The sequence below is a fragment of the Dromaius novaehollandiae genome, chromosome W (assembly GCF_036370855.1).
Source record: "Dromaius novaehollandiae isolate bDroNov1 chromosome W, bDroNov1.hap1, whole genome shotgun sequence".
NCBI lineage: Eukaryota > Metazoa > Chordata > Aves > Casuariiformes > Dromaiidae > Dromaius > Dromaius novaehollandiae.
This window is the reverse complement of record NC_088130.1, coordinates 58,519,048-58,535,030: the sequence shown is the minus strand read 5'-3', so window position 1 is coordinate 58,535,030 and position 15,983 is coordinate 58,519,048. Positions and strand designations below refer to the sequence as shown.

The following is a 15,983-nucleotide window of genomic DNA, read 5'->3' as shown; positions in this document are numbered from 1 at the left end:
AAAGGCTTCTTCCCCACTTTTCTAAAACCAGCATCTTTTCCTAATATCTTTTTTCATCTTTTTAAATAAAATAACATACAGTAAGGGTAATTTACAGAAAAGCTCAAACAGCCATTAAACTTAACTACCAACATAACTCTTAAAAAAACTCATCCTTACAGAAAAAGATAATATTAAGTCCTCAGTCACAGCAAATTCTCCCTTCCCCCAACTGACCTGATATTTGGGAATTTGGCTGTAAAAATAAACTTGGTGCTTGCTTTGGAGGAAATGCCGCAGGTGGGAGAAGTTAACCCATTAAGATCCATCAGAAAAAATTTTTTAATCATTTTGATTTCAAAGTTGAAGAACTTGATTAAAAATACATAAATAACTGTTGATTTGTATGTGATGCCCCTAAAAGCTTAGCATTCTTTGTGTACCAGGTGTTGACCTGTAAGAAGGCAAAGTAGAAGGGGATTATGAAGACCTAACAGCCATTTCTATTCTAGTATGAAAGTTAGTAAAGGCCTTAAAAAATAGCTATGTCCGGGTCTGAGGTTATTTTTTTTCTAATTAATATTTTATATATGGAGATCACCTTTTGTTGAATAGGTCTTTTCTTTATTGTTGGTGTTAAGTATGTGGCATTATAAGATCACCCATTCATCTTCCACAACTGTATGTCTTCACCAGTTTGATATTTGCTTAGTGGTGATAATTATTACATTTATATGCATGTGATTTACCATGCTCTAATTCTGTGTAAACAAACATCATCTTATTTTCTAAAGATTGAGAGTGTGGTAGCAGCTGTGTATTTTGTTTTTTATTTCCCTTTTGCAAGATACATAACAGCAATATGAAACAACTAACATGTAAGAATTAGTTAAAAGGGGGTACTTCTAATTGTTGGTATTCCTGTTTTCCTGCTGCTAGATTAAAAAGGGGGGCAGATGGACAGATTGCCTCAACTCATTTGTGAAGACAGCACAGGCCTCATGAGTCTCCTCCAGAGACCTCTTCTCCTGCCTCCCTTTATGGTTATGGAAAACACCTTTTCAGAAGCACTGCTCAGGACTTGCAGCCACTAACGCTGACTTTTGGAGATCATGCTCACTCAGAACGTGAGGATATATATCCTGCTGGCCCAGGCTGATGAACAGCGACCTCTGGAACTTAGGAAGGCCAAAACTTTTGATTGTAATTACCTCAGTAAGAGCTGTCTGTTCTTGTAACGGCAGAAGCTGATCACCCACTACCCCACTGCCATCTCTGTCAGCAACAGATCCACCTGGAAGCTAAGGCTGGGCCTGGTCCGCTTCCTATTTCTGAGGGTTTGTTTACACATTTTATGAGAAGCTCCCGTTGCTGGTAGCAAAAGCACAGTTCTGGCAGCAATAACAACGACAAAAGCACTAAAGTAAACTGACAAAGGGTGTCTGAAGCACTGTCACCCCGCCTTGCTCACAGCACAACCCCAGGACTCGTTGGTGCAAACAGTGGCAGGCTGCGTTAGTTTTGGGTTAACTTGTACTGGCTACAACGATATTTTCACGTTATTAAATCTCATCATCTGCTGAAACAAAGCACAGGGTCTACCTAGGCAACAGAGGAAGACACGGCACGAAGCCACCTGTGCTCCCACAGCATGCCTGGCCTGGTGGTTTCTAAAGGCTGCCAAAGGCCCTCTCCCATCCCCCACCCCCCGTTTTAGCAAAGGGGAACCAGCGCTTTCCTGAACAGCGCCTCGCTGGCAGCCCCCGGGCTGCCGTTTCGCTATGCAAAGCACACGCGGCTCGGCCCTCTCGCAGCATTTCCTCTTCACCTCCCCCCCGGGCACCGCCGCTCACGGGGCCGCCGTGAATAGATCGAGGAACTGCTGCGGTACGGAAGGAAAGAAAAAAATTATTATTTTTAAATTATTATTATTTTTAAAGGAGTCCTGTCAGACATCAAGGCTTCTCTGTGCCCTCCCCCCAAGCCGGCTGGCGTGGCCTCCCCGCTGAGGGAGCATCCCTGCCCCGCGCGACGGAGATGGCACAGGAGAAGGGCGGCGGCCCCACGCGGCCGGTGGCTCCCGCCTCCCCCGGGGCAGCCGCGGCCCCCCGAGGGGGGCGGTGGCGGCGGGAACGAGTAACAAAGAGCCGCGTCCCCTTTAAACGCCTCCCCCCCGCCGCCCCCCCACGTGGTGTAGGGCAAGGGCGGGGATTCCGCTGTGCGTCATTTCCGCTTCTCTCGTGGTGCAGAGGAGCCGCGCATCGAGCAAGACGTGAGTCTTGGGGTCCTCCCCTCGCGCCCCCCGCCGTCTTCGCTGCTGCCGCCACCCTGCCCCGTTAGGCCGCTCACCGCCCCCGGGGATGGCGCGGAGCGACGCGCTGGGCGGCCCTGCTGCGTGCGGGTCGCCGCTCTTCCCTCGAGTGCCCGCTGCAGCCCGCGGGAGGGATGCCCCGCCGTGCAGGGGGTCCGGGGCGGGAGGAGGAGCCGCGGCCGAGGAGAAGCTGCCATGTTGGGGGGGCAAAGAAAGAGGACTTGAGTGAGGGAGAAAATGGCGGCGGGGACTCGCCCGGCTCCGTTCCCCCACGCCGGGATCTGACCCTGCCTGCCGGCGACCCCCAGCCCCGTCTCTGTTGCCTTCCCTCCTCTGCCGGCGGCGGCCCGCTGCCCTCCGGCTGCAGCCCTGCGCCGGCAGGACTGGGGCGCCCTGGACCGCGCCCCCTCAGGCCCTCGCCCCTTTCCCCTGGGGGGCAAAGCGAGCCATAGAAAAGAGAGGAAGAGGGGAGGAAAATGGCGGCTGGGATCCGCCTACCTGGTGTTCCCAGCCCGTCCTAGCTTGTCTTCCTCCTCTCCCTTTTCTCCGTCCACTGTCTGGCCCGTCTTATTCTGCCCTCACTCTCCCCGGTGCTTCGGTGGCTCCCCACGCTCTGCCTGCCAGCCTCTCCCGAGGGGCTCCCACCTCCTCCCCCCATTTCTCTCTCCTCCAATTTCCGCCCCCACCTTCCTCCATATTGTCCCTCTCTCATCCTAAGGCGGGCTCTGGGGTTATCCCCTGCTAATGCTCCATGTATCAGTCTCTTCCTTGTCCGGCTCCCCCATTTCTTGGTATCGCTGTGCTTATTTTTGTGTTGTCCTGTTCTAGCTCTCCTCTGTCTCCATCCTGCAGTGTAGCCTGTATGTGTTTCCCTGTTCCATCTCAGTGCTACAGCTTCCCTCATTGTGCTCGAAGCTGTTATGCTAGAACCTGCCCCACTTTAGAACCGCATTTATCTGTTGCCATTATTAAAACCTGGTCTTTTTCTTTGTACGTGGTATTCCTTTTCCTCTCCTGACATGCATTTCTTTACTCCTTTCATAGCTTTCCCTAGCTGGAGTATATTTTACAACAAGCTGTTCCTTTCTGTGATGCCTATTTTTATGCTGAAAGAACAAATGAGCTATTTCTTTGTCACAAAGAGTTTCTAGTAGTAGGCAAGATGTTCAACTGCTATATCTAACCACATGTTTGCATAGTAGAGAGATGTAGAAGCACACCTGGCAGCATGCATTCAAGGAAAGTTGAATGCTTGTTTGGTAAATGAATAGGCTCTAGTGATTGATGTTTTAAAGCTGCAGTAGAAAAATTAATTGTAATGCTGTAGTTCATTGTAATCTAAGGTGTTTTTTCAGACTTCTGCGTTAATGGTAGTAACTTCTAGCTTCACGTATAATGATCACACAGCTGTTACTTGCAAATCCAACTATGCAAAATACCCAACAAGATGTAGGTAATGGTGTGGCCCTCAATAATTTATGAATGTAGTATTGAAAATTCAAGTTGAGAATAGTACTGTGCTGAGCTATACTTTTCCCCTAATGGTTTCTACCATACTTGGGGCAATTAAAACTGTTGAAAAAACTGTCTTTTTCTAAACAATTTGGAAACCAAAACTGTGTTTAAGGCACTTGTAGCAAAAAAAGGGAAGAGATACACAAAAGGATGTTTGGGATTGCATCCATAGCATGTATTGAAGCTTATATCAAAATGCAGAACTGGGTCTGTAGGGGGGATTTTAGTAAGAGAGAATTTCCAAATGGGTTTGAAGAGTGCTTTCCAGCCATAATGGGATGTATTTTTTATATAGTATTCTAATGCTATCTTTTTTCCTAGAATGCCTAAGTCAAAGGAACTTGTGTCTTCAAGCTCATCTGCCAGTGATTCAGATAGTGAAGTTGACAAAAAGGTGAACATTATACACAGTTGATTACTACTGTGGTAACTACTCCCCCCCCCCCCCCCCCAGGCTTGGGTAAAGGAAGTAGGTGTGCATTATGTCATAAAATGCATGCTATTCAATATGATTTATCAGACCTTTTAAAAACTGAGATTAGGGATTTGGTAGATAAAATGCTTTTTACTGTGCAGTGAACTTTTTTTCTTAAGTTTGTGTTTTGACTTCTGCAGATTTTTCCATATGGTATATCTAGCCACAAGCTTCCTGGAATTCTTCACTTTTTTGTGGGAAGAGATAGAAGGGTTCTGTATAAGCTGCCCCTGGTGGCAAGAATTCAGACTAATTTTGAGGCCCCCTCATTTTGGTTTCTGGATTACTTGCCAAGCCCAAACCAAAAAACCTCCACCTGCCCCGTCATCCCTATGCCACTTGCTTATCTTGTTTGCATGTTCTTTTTCTCTGTTTCAGATTCTTTTGTTTGCTGTAATACCATCTGCTAGTTTCTCACTTACAAGCCAAGCCAACCAGAATGTCTTTTAAGTTGATTAATTTTAACGTTTGCTGATAACTATTTTTTTTAAATGCATAAATCGAGTGTTCCCAATTATTTTTAATAGCTATTTGCTTCGTGTTTTTATAGGTGTACCAATCATGAACAAATATGCCAAAGTTACATCACTGTTTATCCTAAGAAATACTATGTGGTAATGCAGTCATAGGTCTCTTATGTGACATGTGAAGAGGCTCAGTCTGTACCTTTACTGAACTGGTTGAAATGTGACTCAGTTGAACTTACCAAATTAGGCATTATGTCAAATCTTAATGTTGGTCAGGTAATGTTTTTTGGTAGGCAAATGTATTCTCAAAGTCATAGTCAAATAGTCTTTTCTTCAATGGGCAGTATGTTTTCTAATGGTAACCTGTATTTGTTGCAGCTGTTCCTCTATATGTCTAGCAAATGCAACTAATTTTTTGTATCTGTGTATCACTGGCTTCTGAGGAAGCCCAGCATGGTTACTATATAACTATTAGTAAAAATAGTAACTTTGTAGTATCTGCAACTAATCTGATTCACAGATGATACTATCTAAACAGTTTAAGAACGCCTTTGTTTATCATGCTGTGGTCTGAGATTGGACTCTGATATAAAAACAAACATGCTGCTCTGATGGAGGTGATTTGCAGTTCCTTTCTTCATTATCTCATCCATTATTTTTCTTCTTTTCTAGAAGAATTGTTGGCTGTCGTGTAACTTGTGTTGTACTCGTAAAGGTGGCTGAAACTTTTGTCAGACTTTCAATTTGCTTACTAAAAAAATCTAAACTGGCAGTATTACTGTGCAGAAAGGATAAGGTTTTTGAAGTGTATTTTTGACCCAATTCAACTCTGCTTGGAGTCAAAGTATTGTGGTAGACTTCACTGGGAACAGAATTAGGCTAATTTGGAGCATTTTTTAAAAAGTCTAGTATAAGCATACAGTATTCGAGTCCTGCCTTTGTGCAAGGAAGGTGATAGTGTGTATTGCATGATAGTAAGCCTCTTAACTTATTTGTAACTAACAGAATGTGGTTTAAACACTTCTTTTTTTTTTTATTCTTGCTCCAAGGCAAAGCGGAAAAAGCAAGCAGCTCCAGAAAAGCCTGTAAAGAAACAAAAGACTGGTGAAAGTTCAAAAGGTGCAGCTTCTTCTAAGCAAAGCAGTAACAGAGATGAGAATATGTTTCAGGTAAAATTGACTGTTCTTTTAGAGCTTGGTTGAGGTAGCATGTTACATCCTATTTATAAATCTTTTAGAGGCAGTCTGTATATCTTGATAGCATAGTGTTTAGTCTCTTGAAGCCTTGGCCAAAGAGGATTACAGTGCTAGCATGCAGATGAGATGCTTAGAAAAAGCAATGTCAGGTTTCAGTAAAGTAAAAGAATCTGAGTTGTGGCAATTGATCTAGCCTCATGTCTTTGCTCATGGTAACTTTTTGGTTAGTCATTTTGTCTGTAAATACAGCACTGATGACTGCACTGTAAGTATTAAATCAGGACAGTCTCTGCATGCAAACTTTTTTAATCAGGCCTCTTGGAAGAAATGCTCTCAGAAATCAAAGTATAGACTTTTCAGTTCCTATTTAACTAGGTCAAGGGCAGCTCCACTCTTGTCATATAAGACAGCATCTTGGATTAAGTTTTGCTTGTTCCTTTGTTTTATGATGCAGGTTTTTCTCTCACCGAGCATCTGAGAAGTTTGTAACTTTTAAACCATGCTTATTTTTAAGACAAGAATGGATGTATGTTTTTTTCAGTAGCAAGATAAATTTGTGAATTCAGGGTATTGTAGCTCATGGGGCTAGCTGAGGCTGTAGCAATATGTGCTGAAAACTGTGAGAACATGTAGCTTAATAACCTGTTTTAGGGGCAGTGTTTGGGAGTGGGTCAAGAGTTATTAAATGTCTGCATCTTGCTGGCTCAAAAGGGCAGGAGATGGGAAAGGAGCTTAAATTCTTAGAATCTTCAGTTTGTGGAAGAGTATGGGAAAGATGCCTAATAAGGTGGTCATGACACTGGATAGTGCAAAAGAAATGCTTTGGGGCTGTAGCTGTGGAGATTAATGTGGCAAAAGTGCTTTGAAAAGGGCCTGCTTGACTGATTCTGTAATGCAGGGAAGTTCTTGGTGTATCAGTCTTCACTTCCCTCTTGATGTGTACTTGGAGGGAGGGCTTACATTGAAGGCACTGGGAATTAATGTCTGGAATTCCTTATCAAAGGAAGGATGTAATAATTTTAGTTCAGCTGGGGCATGCTTTGAACTGTGTAGGAAAAAAGGGGTAGTGTCTTATACTTAAAGTGAGCTGCAGTTGGAATTCTGAAAAACTGCATAGAGGCTTTGTGCTGTATTGCTAATAGGTTCCAAAATTCCAGCCTTGATAAAAACAGTTAAAATATTTGTACCCCTGTTTCCAATAATTTTTTAAATAAAATAAAAAGTATTTGTGTGTACTGGTTTCTTTCAAACTTTTTGACTTAAGATAATAAGCTGCTAAGAACAGTCAATAGCAGGCTTGTATTAGTCTGATAGGAAGATTCTTCCGGTGTTGGGTATAATACGGAAAAAATGAGTATCACCTTGACTTAAACCATTGATACTCCTTAGTCTCTGCCTACACTTCAGTCACTTAACAGCAGATGTTTTTTAAATTGATTATTCTCTTATGTGAAGCACTAAGCAGTTTTTTTTCATACTGCATCAACTTAAACATGCTGTTCAGCAGCATTCAGACCTGAGGGTCCGCTCCTTTCCTCCCTCTCCTCTGCTCAGCAGAGCATGCTTGAAAGCTCTAGTTGTGTGTTAATTTTTTTTTAGGTATGGTTTGGTTTCTTCTGGGACTACTTACAGCAGCTTCCTATTACAGTTCAGTAATACTAGAAACTCCTTCCTTTCTGCCTCTCCAGGTAGTAAAATGATCTCTGTGCAAGTTACTCTGCTGTATGACTTACAAATGTGACTTGAATTGATAGAAATCAGGCTTTATATAAAGCATTCATAGGATGGTCAGCAGTTCTGACTTCAGTATGTGCAACAGTGGTAGCAGATGATGAGAAACTGTTAGTGGCTTAATGTTCCACATTTTCAGGCTTTGTTCTCAAAGTATACAGCTTTCCTTAATGTAGAGCTCATTGTGAACAATGTATTCAGAAGATCTAGCATTCAAGATCTAGAACTTTATTTTTGTCTGAAACTAGTGGTGTAATACCATTCCTGGAACTAAATATGAAGAATAAAATGTAAATAGGTAACTAATTCAGTGTAAGAGACCAAATTTTTTTTATCTATCTTGGCCTTTTTTTAAACTTTATAGGTAGCCTAGTACACTTCAGAATTTGATAATGGGATTCCAATGTAATTGGGGAAGGGGGTGGAAAATTTAACTTACTCCCATTTGTGATGTATTACTAAAGGTCCTGGACAAGTGTAATTCATACTAATGTGGAAGGATTTAGCATTAGTGTGCTAGATTCCTGTGTGTGGCTTCAAGCCAACATAAGCTCTGCATCATGTGCTTTGGTTAGTTTGACAAATCCAGTCATCTACTGATGCCTGATTTGGACAAGGTTTGTGTTAATGCTGCCTGGGTACAGCGTTACTGCTCAGAGTGGAGCCATGTGATGTGATCAAGCGTTTGACAGAACTGTCTACTTTTTATACAGAAGAAAACGGTGCCTACTCTTATTTTTTGGAAAATACGGGGTTCATTTGCTGTTTGACTTGTGAGAAGTAAGTTCTTAAGTCTTGCAGTGTAATATGTGTCATAGGTTCCTGAAAGTGGATAAACATACAGGCCTGTGACACTCTTGAAAGGTGATTGGGAAATAATGAATAGCATTGAACTGGTGACCACAGAAGTTTCAGAATTAATGTGCTAAACCAAATTTATGTGATGCTTATTTCAGCAGCTCATGGGACTCTGTATTTTAGGAGCTTATATTAGCTTATTGTGTTCCTTCTAACTATACATACTGTCATCGGCTAAGAATAAGATGCTTTTTTGTTGTTTCTACTTCCACAGAGTGTATAGAGTTTAATCAAGGCAAACTAGAAATAGGAGGCAAAATTGTGAAGAAGATGCTTGCTTAAACTCACACAGGAAATCAGTTGCATAGCTGTGAAAGGAACCTAGACACAGTTCAGTGAGTTTTATTCTAAGAAGTAGAAACCTGGAAATAATGTTTGTAATGTCCTCTAACTTACACTATTCTGTTGAATTAGTATCTTCAACCTGAAGGGCTGTGATATTGAATAAAGAACATTAACTTGGCTACGAAGGCTGTACTGCAGTAACTACACTGTTATAAATAAAGCAATATAACCCTTGGAACACTTCTGTGACTGTAGTGATGCAAAGGTGTCTTACACCAGTGAAGTTATTCTAGGAACATCAGCTGCTGTGTGAAAAAAGAATGGTTCAGAAATGATTCAATGCCAGAATTAGAGACAACTGAACTTTAAGAAACATCAAATATAGTTAATCTAGGTTTTGGTTGTGTCTTTTAGTGTTAGATGCTAATTAAAACTGTACTTCAGAAATCTATTTAAAGCCTTTAGCAGTGACAACTGTTTTGCTTAGAGTTCAACTAAACATTCTAAATTTAATGTGAGCATTCAGCTGAAATGTAGACAGAGGTATAAAGCCTAACTTTATTTCAGGATTTTCATATGGAAATGTTTCTAGTTATGTAAATTTACTGATTGAGCAAATGTGCACTTTATATTCTTGATCCTTGTCTTGCTGTAGTTAAGATAGGTGGTCTCATCCTTAATGTTCAGATACTAAACCCTTTGACAGTATTTGCATTGCTAATCTGCATTGTATTTCTTAGTAGAAATTTGGAATTGTCAGCAATGCACGGACATTCTTTGATAGACCTGGGGAGCAAGACGTTCTGGAGGAATGCATCACTAGAAGCTGTTTTTCGAGGAAACCTAAAAATCAGTGAAGCGTTATGGTGTAAAACCAAGAACGTTGTTTATGCAGGTCATTTAGGATATCCTTTACCAGCAGTGCTTACAAAATTGGGCACGGTAGCAAGTTAAGCCTGAAAGAACTCAGCTACTGTGATGACATATCTTATTTTGGAATGTTAAGTTTGTAGTACTGTGAAAGTGATAAATCACAAAATATTATCTTAGAAGCGGTAACCTCTTATTCTTTTTAAAATATGCCTGGAAGCAGGAAAAAACTTCTTCAGGCTTACAATATCTAAAAGTGAGTCAACTGTTTTTAAATCAATTCTGGAATTAATTCAGCATGATCTGTGTAAGGGAAAAAAAGAAGCAAACAAGGCATGCTTGTTTATTCTGTGAGATAACAGCTTACTACTTAAACCTCTGCATGATTTTAGTTGGTTGGAGAGATTTTCATGCTTTCTGGTCAGACTTAATGCTAGTAAGATGTTTGTGCTATTAAATTATGTGAAAGTGCAGGATGCATTCATTAAGGCAATTGAAAGCTAAAACTAATGGTCTATCAGGAAGGAATATTCTATATTAAAGAATATCGGTTCCTTTGTCTGTATACAGAATGTATAGCTTTTCTTAAATGTATTGTCCATGATTCAATGTGTTTTCATTATCTAATTTTTGATTCTCAGATTCACATTAGACTTTGAGTTAGTGTGAATCCTTTTGATACCAAATTTAAAATAGCTTTAATAAGCCTAAATATGTATTGCATAGTTATCCCCTCCCCATGCCCCCCCCCCCCCCCCCAAAGGTGGTGGTGGGGGAAGCCTGCAAAACCCATAGTTCAGGCAAACTCTTGTGCTACAGAAATTACGAAGTTCTAAAGTGATGTTTTAACCAAGACAATTTCATTGTATGCTACATGCTGGTAAATTTAAAGGACCAGATGTTCTTGAACATCTGGTGTGGCAAGATATTCTTGTACCCACTGTGCCAACAAAATATCATGAGGGTTTATGAGCAGGAATGGGACAGTTGGTGTCTTCCTTTCACTTTCATGTGTATTTACAGAGGGGGAGGGGACTCCAGAAATTGTATGTCTGATATCTACAGAAATCAAATTAGATATTCATATATGGAGTGGACTAAAGCTTTGATTTGGGCATAGAGCTGTTATTGCTTTCCTTCTGTTAACCACTGCCAGTGGCAAAAATTGTTACAGTCACTGTTTTCGGAAAGAAAATTTTGCATTAGTGCCTTTTTAATAAGAAACTAGCTCGTTAAGGAACATAATTATTTTTATTCTATGACAGCCACTTTTGCAGAAAAGAATATTGAATTCTCAACAGGTTTTAAATCCTTCATCCATTTATGTTGTCGTTTCTTATTAGCCTACAAACTACTCTGGATTAGGCTCTTGAACTAGTTGTTTCTCTGGTGTCTAAAATAAGCTGCAGTATGCAGTCACATGTCCAAGTATAGTACTGTTTGGAAAAGTGATTGCTGTATTATATAAAATAACTAATAGATCTTTATATGTGTTTCAACAGATTGGCAAAATGAGGTATGTCAGTGTTCGTGACTTTAAAGGGAAAGTCTTAATTGATATTAGAGAATATTGGATGGATCAAGAAGGTGAAATGAAGCCTGGCAGAAAAGGTATTCTTTTGCTTCATGTCATTTTATATTAAAATATTATGTGCAGTTTATTGGAGAACCCAGTGTATCAGATTCTTATACTTTGTAACTAAATGTATATTTTTAGAGTAGTATCTTTACTTTTTATTTTTTAAAATGATGATTCTTACCTGTAGCTTATAATCAAAACAGTTGCATTAGCTTGAGTCTGTCTTCCAGCTGCCTGCCTTACTGAGTATTTTTTCTAAATGGATCTTTCATGGTTTATGGAGAACAAAGCATTAGATACAAGCAAATTGATTATGGGTAATATAAACATGGCCATTCCTTCCCCACAATGACCTTAGCACTTACCTACTTCATTTCTTGCCTTCATTACAGTAAGACTTCTTATTTCAAAATTAATTGAAAAGGTTAATTTCTTAAGGTTATTAAGGTGTAAAGAAATGTTAATTTCTTTAAAACAATTACATTAATCAATTTCTGTCCAACTTCAGATTAAAATAATTAAAACATTTAAATGGTGTGACTGACTTTAGAAAAAATGTTTTGAGACTTCAGTTGAGGTGGAAATACCATACATATTTGAGGTTTAGTACTGTAAATCCAGTCTGCCCAACAGCATAAGCAATTGTATCCTTAATAACTGCTTTATTACCTACTTCAAATGGCAAGCCTTCACTGAACCATTTTCAGATTTTTTTTTTTGCCACTTGCAAGGTAGGGATGAGATAATAGTTGCAGTAGTAGTACATCTATTAACATTGCATTGCTTTTGTTACAAAAGCTTAGTTTTTCAGTTTTTTTCACATCGCGGGAAGGAGAGAGGTAAGTGTGGAACACTTTGTTCTGGAGCTTGGAGACTTTTAGTATAGAATCAGTATAAGGTTTGTTATTACAATATTCTGGTGTGTCTAGGAGCAACATAGTTATTAGAAGTTTGGAAAACCTGAAGTATTTTCAAAATTAAATAACCAATGATAATAGGTTTGGACATAGTGTGTACAGATACTGTATAGGAAAACCTCTTGTTATGGATGTGTTGCTGCTATTACAAAAAAGATTACTCTTTGAAGGACTTTAAACTACTGTGTTTTGAGGTGGAGATCAAAAGTATGTGCTGTTTCTTGAATGGGAAACAACGTTAAGACTTGATAGGGAGGTGAAGTGATAGTAATGTGTAGAAATGATTAAAGATCATTTGAAGCTATTTTATTGGCTGACAAGACTGTCCTGTGTCTGTCCTTTTCATTTTTAACTAATCTACAGATCAGTATTTCAATACGCTCTGATCAAAAAGTACGTGATGTAGACGGAGGTATTTATCAATGTGGCAGAAGGGTCTGAATTTTATCATGATAAAATCATTAAATCTGATACAGCATATGAATCTAATGTTCCATTCATGCACATGAGCTGGTTAGCTAGCTATCCTAAAAGCAGTGTAAAAAATTGAAGCTGTAAAATACTTTGCTTAAGCTTCACATGATACAAGATTAAAGTACAAGTTCTTTGTCTTCAGAATACAGATTAAAATTGTAGTGCTAGAGTATTTTAAACGGAAGGTCTAAACTCCATGCAGTTCATCTGGCTTCATTGTTGTACTGGTGCTCTAATAAAGCAATGACAGAGAAAACTAAGGCGATGAGCTGCAAAAATAGAATTTGGTTTCACCTGTTCTAAGATCCTGTCAAACCTACAGGGAGAAAGCAATGAAAGAAGCCTGATCACTGCAGGGGGCTAATAGAGACGAGCCTGGCTGGTATGAAGGGCAGGCCTGTGAAACTCTACTAGTATAAAGTTGTCACAGAGATTGTAAGGGAGGAGTGAAGAGACTAAAGCACAAAGGAAATATGGGCTTGGACCAGAGCGTGAGGAATTAGGAATTTAGAACTAAGGAGAAGGGGAGAAGAGTGGCAAGAGTATGTTTGTCAAATTTGTGCTGAAGAAGTTGGCTCAGGAAGTAATGCTGGATCTTAGGACTTTTTAGCACAGGCATAACTTCACTACTGGATGAAGAAGACTGTGGGATTAGCTTAGTGATTGAGGGACAGCTGGGAAAAGATCCTGGGGGATTTTGTTAGAAGATTCTCTGTAATAAGATTAGGAAGCAGAAAATTTTTGTGCAAGTGTGAGTCATGTTGAGCGATAATATAGAGGCCTGATAATGTGGTGTATTTTTGGCAAGGGACTAAGCCATGTGAGGTTAGGGTGAAATTAAACTGGACACCAGGGAAATATTTTCCATTCCTGTGCTCTTATGCTCGTAAGAGACTGAGAACTGGTGTTAGGCTAGGACAGAGTTTATGTACCAGAATTCATCTGCTGCTCTTGTGGCTTTTGTCTCCTGCTTCTTTCCAAGCTGACCTCAAAAGCTTTTACAGGGCTGATGGGAAGTGGTGATTGTTGGAGTGAATATTAGATGACTTCTGTTGTCTTTGACAAAATTAGAAATAGCATCTGCTATTGTTTAAAATTTAGAGGAAAATAGGGATGTGCATTAGGAAGAAAGGGAAATTAGGAATTTTAACCACTTGACCCATTTTCTCTTTCGTATTTTCAATCCAAAAGACCCACTAATTTTGAAGCATATGAATAAAGTGAATGCTGCTGTGCCATGGACATCTTTGAACAAAAATTTTCTGTCACAACTACTGTGGAGGTGGCAGATCTAGGAAAACAATGAAGCAAGATGTTTGCTGCTGAAATCAGCTGAACTGAATCTATGGTGTGACTAAAATGACTGGACAGTCAGGGTGATAACTTTTCTTGGGAATGGTGGCAGAATGGAAAACTCAGTGTCAAAGTGCATTTGCTCAATTTATGTTGCTTTTGCTGATTTGAGTAAGTGATAAAGGTAAAGAGGAAGGAGAAACATTCCTTGGCTGCCTGAATTTTGCTCAGTGAAGGCTAATAAAAATACTAACACTTTTCAGTGCTTTTCTTATTTGAATGCAGTTTACTGAAAATATGAAGGCAGAGTCAAGGAGTAATGCAATACTTCTCATATATTTCTGTAGTTCGAGGCTAAGTTTTAAGAGATAAAGGGAATTAACCACCCAAATCTGAAAAGTCAATAACTTATCCTAAAACTCCTGTGACTTCTAAGCAAGGAAACTTACTGCAAAGACTTAGTGCTGTTTGTTTTAGCTGATATGTTTTTTTTATGGCACATTTTAGTAAATTAAGGATTCTTTCAATGGAAGGCAGTATGCAAACATAGTGTAACAGGATGTTTTAACATCAAGACAATGGAAAAAGAATGCAAGAAAAGACTTTTCACTACATGATTAGCACAACAGCAATTATTTGGGAGGATTAACATAATGTATTAGAGGAGGAACACTGTTTTCACAACCTTGGATATAGCTGTAATCTCTTTCCAGCATGCTGGATGGCTATTTGACTAAACTTGAATGCTTATACATTGAATGTCACAAGGAGTAAGAGTGGACTTGTAGTAAAACAGAACAAAACAATAAAAAACAAACCCAAACAGACTTCGATGTTGGTTTGAGAGTTCTAGGGAATGGAATAGATCATCTCCAAGATGCTGCTTATAGTATGTGTTATTTAAAACAGTGCTTTAAGAAAAAAATAAAAACAGAATTATGGTACTTTGCAAACACATAGAAGTTCAGTCCACAGAGCTATGGCTTTTAATAGCCCACAGAAATAGGATTGGGTTCCTACATCTCACCCAGGGCTTTTATGTTGCTTCCTATCAGGGCCAGAGCTGTGTTCAGTATAACACTCATTTGTTGCATTGTGCTCATTGTCTTTGTAAGTTAAACTTGTCCAGTGGCAAACTAAGGATTAAAGCTAAACTGAAGTGTTCAAAGTGAGTAGTTAGGTTACTAACTATGTGATTAAATGAGGTAGCTATTACAGTTGAAGCAGCTGAAACATTAACAGTTGTGACATTTTTTGTAACAGTCTTTGCATATGAAATCAGTCTTAATATAAGTAAGTATGCAAGATCCTAAGCTTCAATTTTCTTGTTGTACTAAGTATTTGTTTTTAATGCATTTCAGGTATTTCTTTAAATCCAGAACAGTGGAACCAGCTGAAGGAACAGATTTCTGATATTGATGATGCAGTAAGAAAACTGTAAAGACAGAGCCATACAGAAACGTTTATCATTTTAGTTGTTTTAAGCAGTCTTTTTACATTGGCTTTTGTTTTCTAAAATATTGTTTTCCAAGCTATTGTATATTTGGATTGCAAAACAATTTGTAAGATGAATACTTTTTTTATGTGCATTAAAAGTGTATTCTGAGTGAGGCTATTTGTGTATACTTTACTAAAAGAAAAATGTGTTGCTTCCACCTCATGGTGTAAAATAAACAAATCAATAATATGTAAAGCATAGCTGTTTATGGCCTTTTGATTGAAGATGTTTACTGAGAAGGCCACCTGATAGTTTTAATCTTTGTTTTAGTTTTGGTTTAGTTAACGGTTGATATGAATTGGTTTTCTGAGGAGATTCTTAAAATGCCTCCATTTACATTATTTTCTTTTATTTCATACTCTTTGGTATCTCTCCAGAAGTTCTTTTCTTTAAGACTTGATACAAACAGTGAATACCTGATAAAACACACTTTTGTAGATAATTTTAAATACTGTATTTGCTAATTTACCCTATTTATTCAGATGTAAACAGTCCTGAGTATATAGACTTTTTTGAATTACTTGCATGAAGTATT

General features: G+C 39.2%; 1 protein-coding gene across 1 annotated transcript; it reads left to right on the top strand.

The window, feature by feature from the left end:
* The first annotated feature begins 2,145 nt into the window (after positions 1-2,145).
* Positions 2,146-15,561, top strand: LOC112982175 (SUB1 regulator of transcription). Its single transcript, XM_026098368.2, has 5 exons — positions 2,146-2,251; positions 4,127-4,199; positions 5,797-5,916; positions 11,190-11,298; positions 15,312-15,561. The coding sequence occupies exons 2-5, from the start codon at positions 4,128-4,130 to the stop codon at positions 15,389-15,391; spliced, it is 381 nt and encodes a 126-aa protein (XP_025954153.1). The 5' UTR covers positions 2,146-2,251; position 4,127; the 3' UTR covers positions 15,392-15,561.
* The last annotated feature ends 422 nt before the right edge of the window (positions 15,562-15,983 follow it).

What these genes read in the sequence shown, in the direction of transcription:
- LOC112982175 (XM_026098368.2), top strand. Translation starts at nt 4,128, where the DNA reads ATGCCTAAGTCAAAGGAACTTGTGTCTTCAAGCTCATCTGCCAGTGAT. An exon ending in GAGATGAGAATATGTTTCAG is followed by an intron (nt 5,917 to 11,189) that starts GTAAAATTGACT and finishes GTGTTTCAACAG; the next exon opens with ATTGGCAAAATGAGGTATGT. An exon ending in AATGAAGCCTGGCAGAAAAG is followed by an intron (nt 11,299 to 15,311) that starts GTATTCTTTTGC and finishes AATGCATTTCAG; the next exon opens with GTATTTCTTTAAATCCAGAA.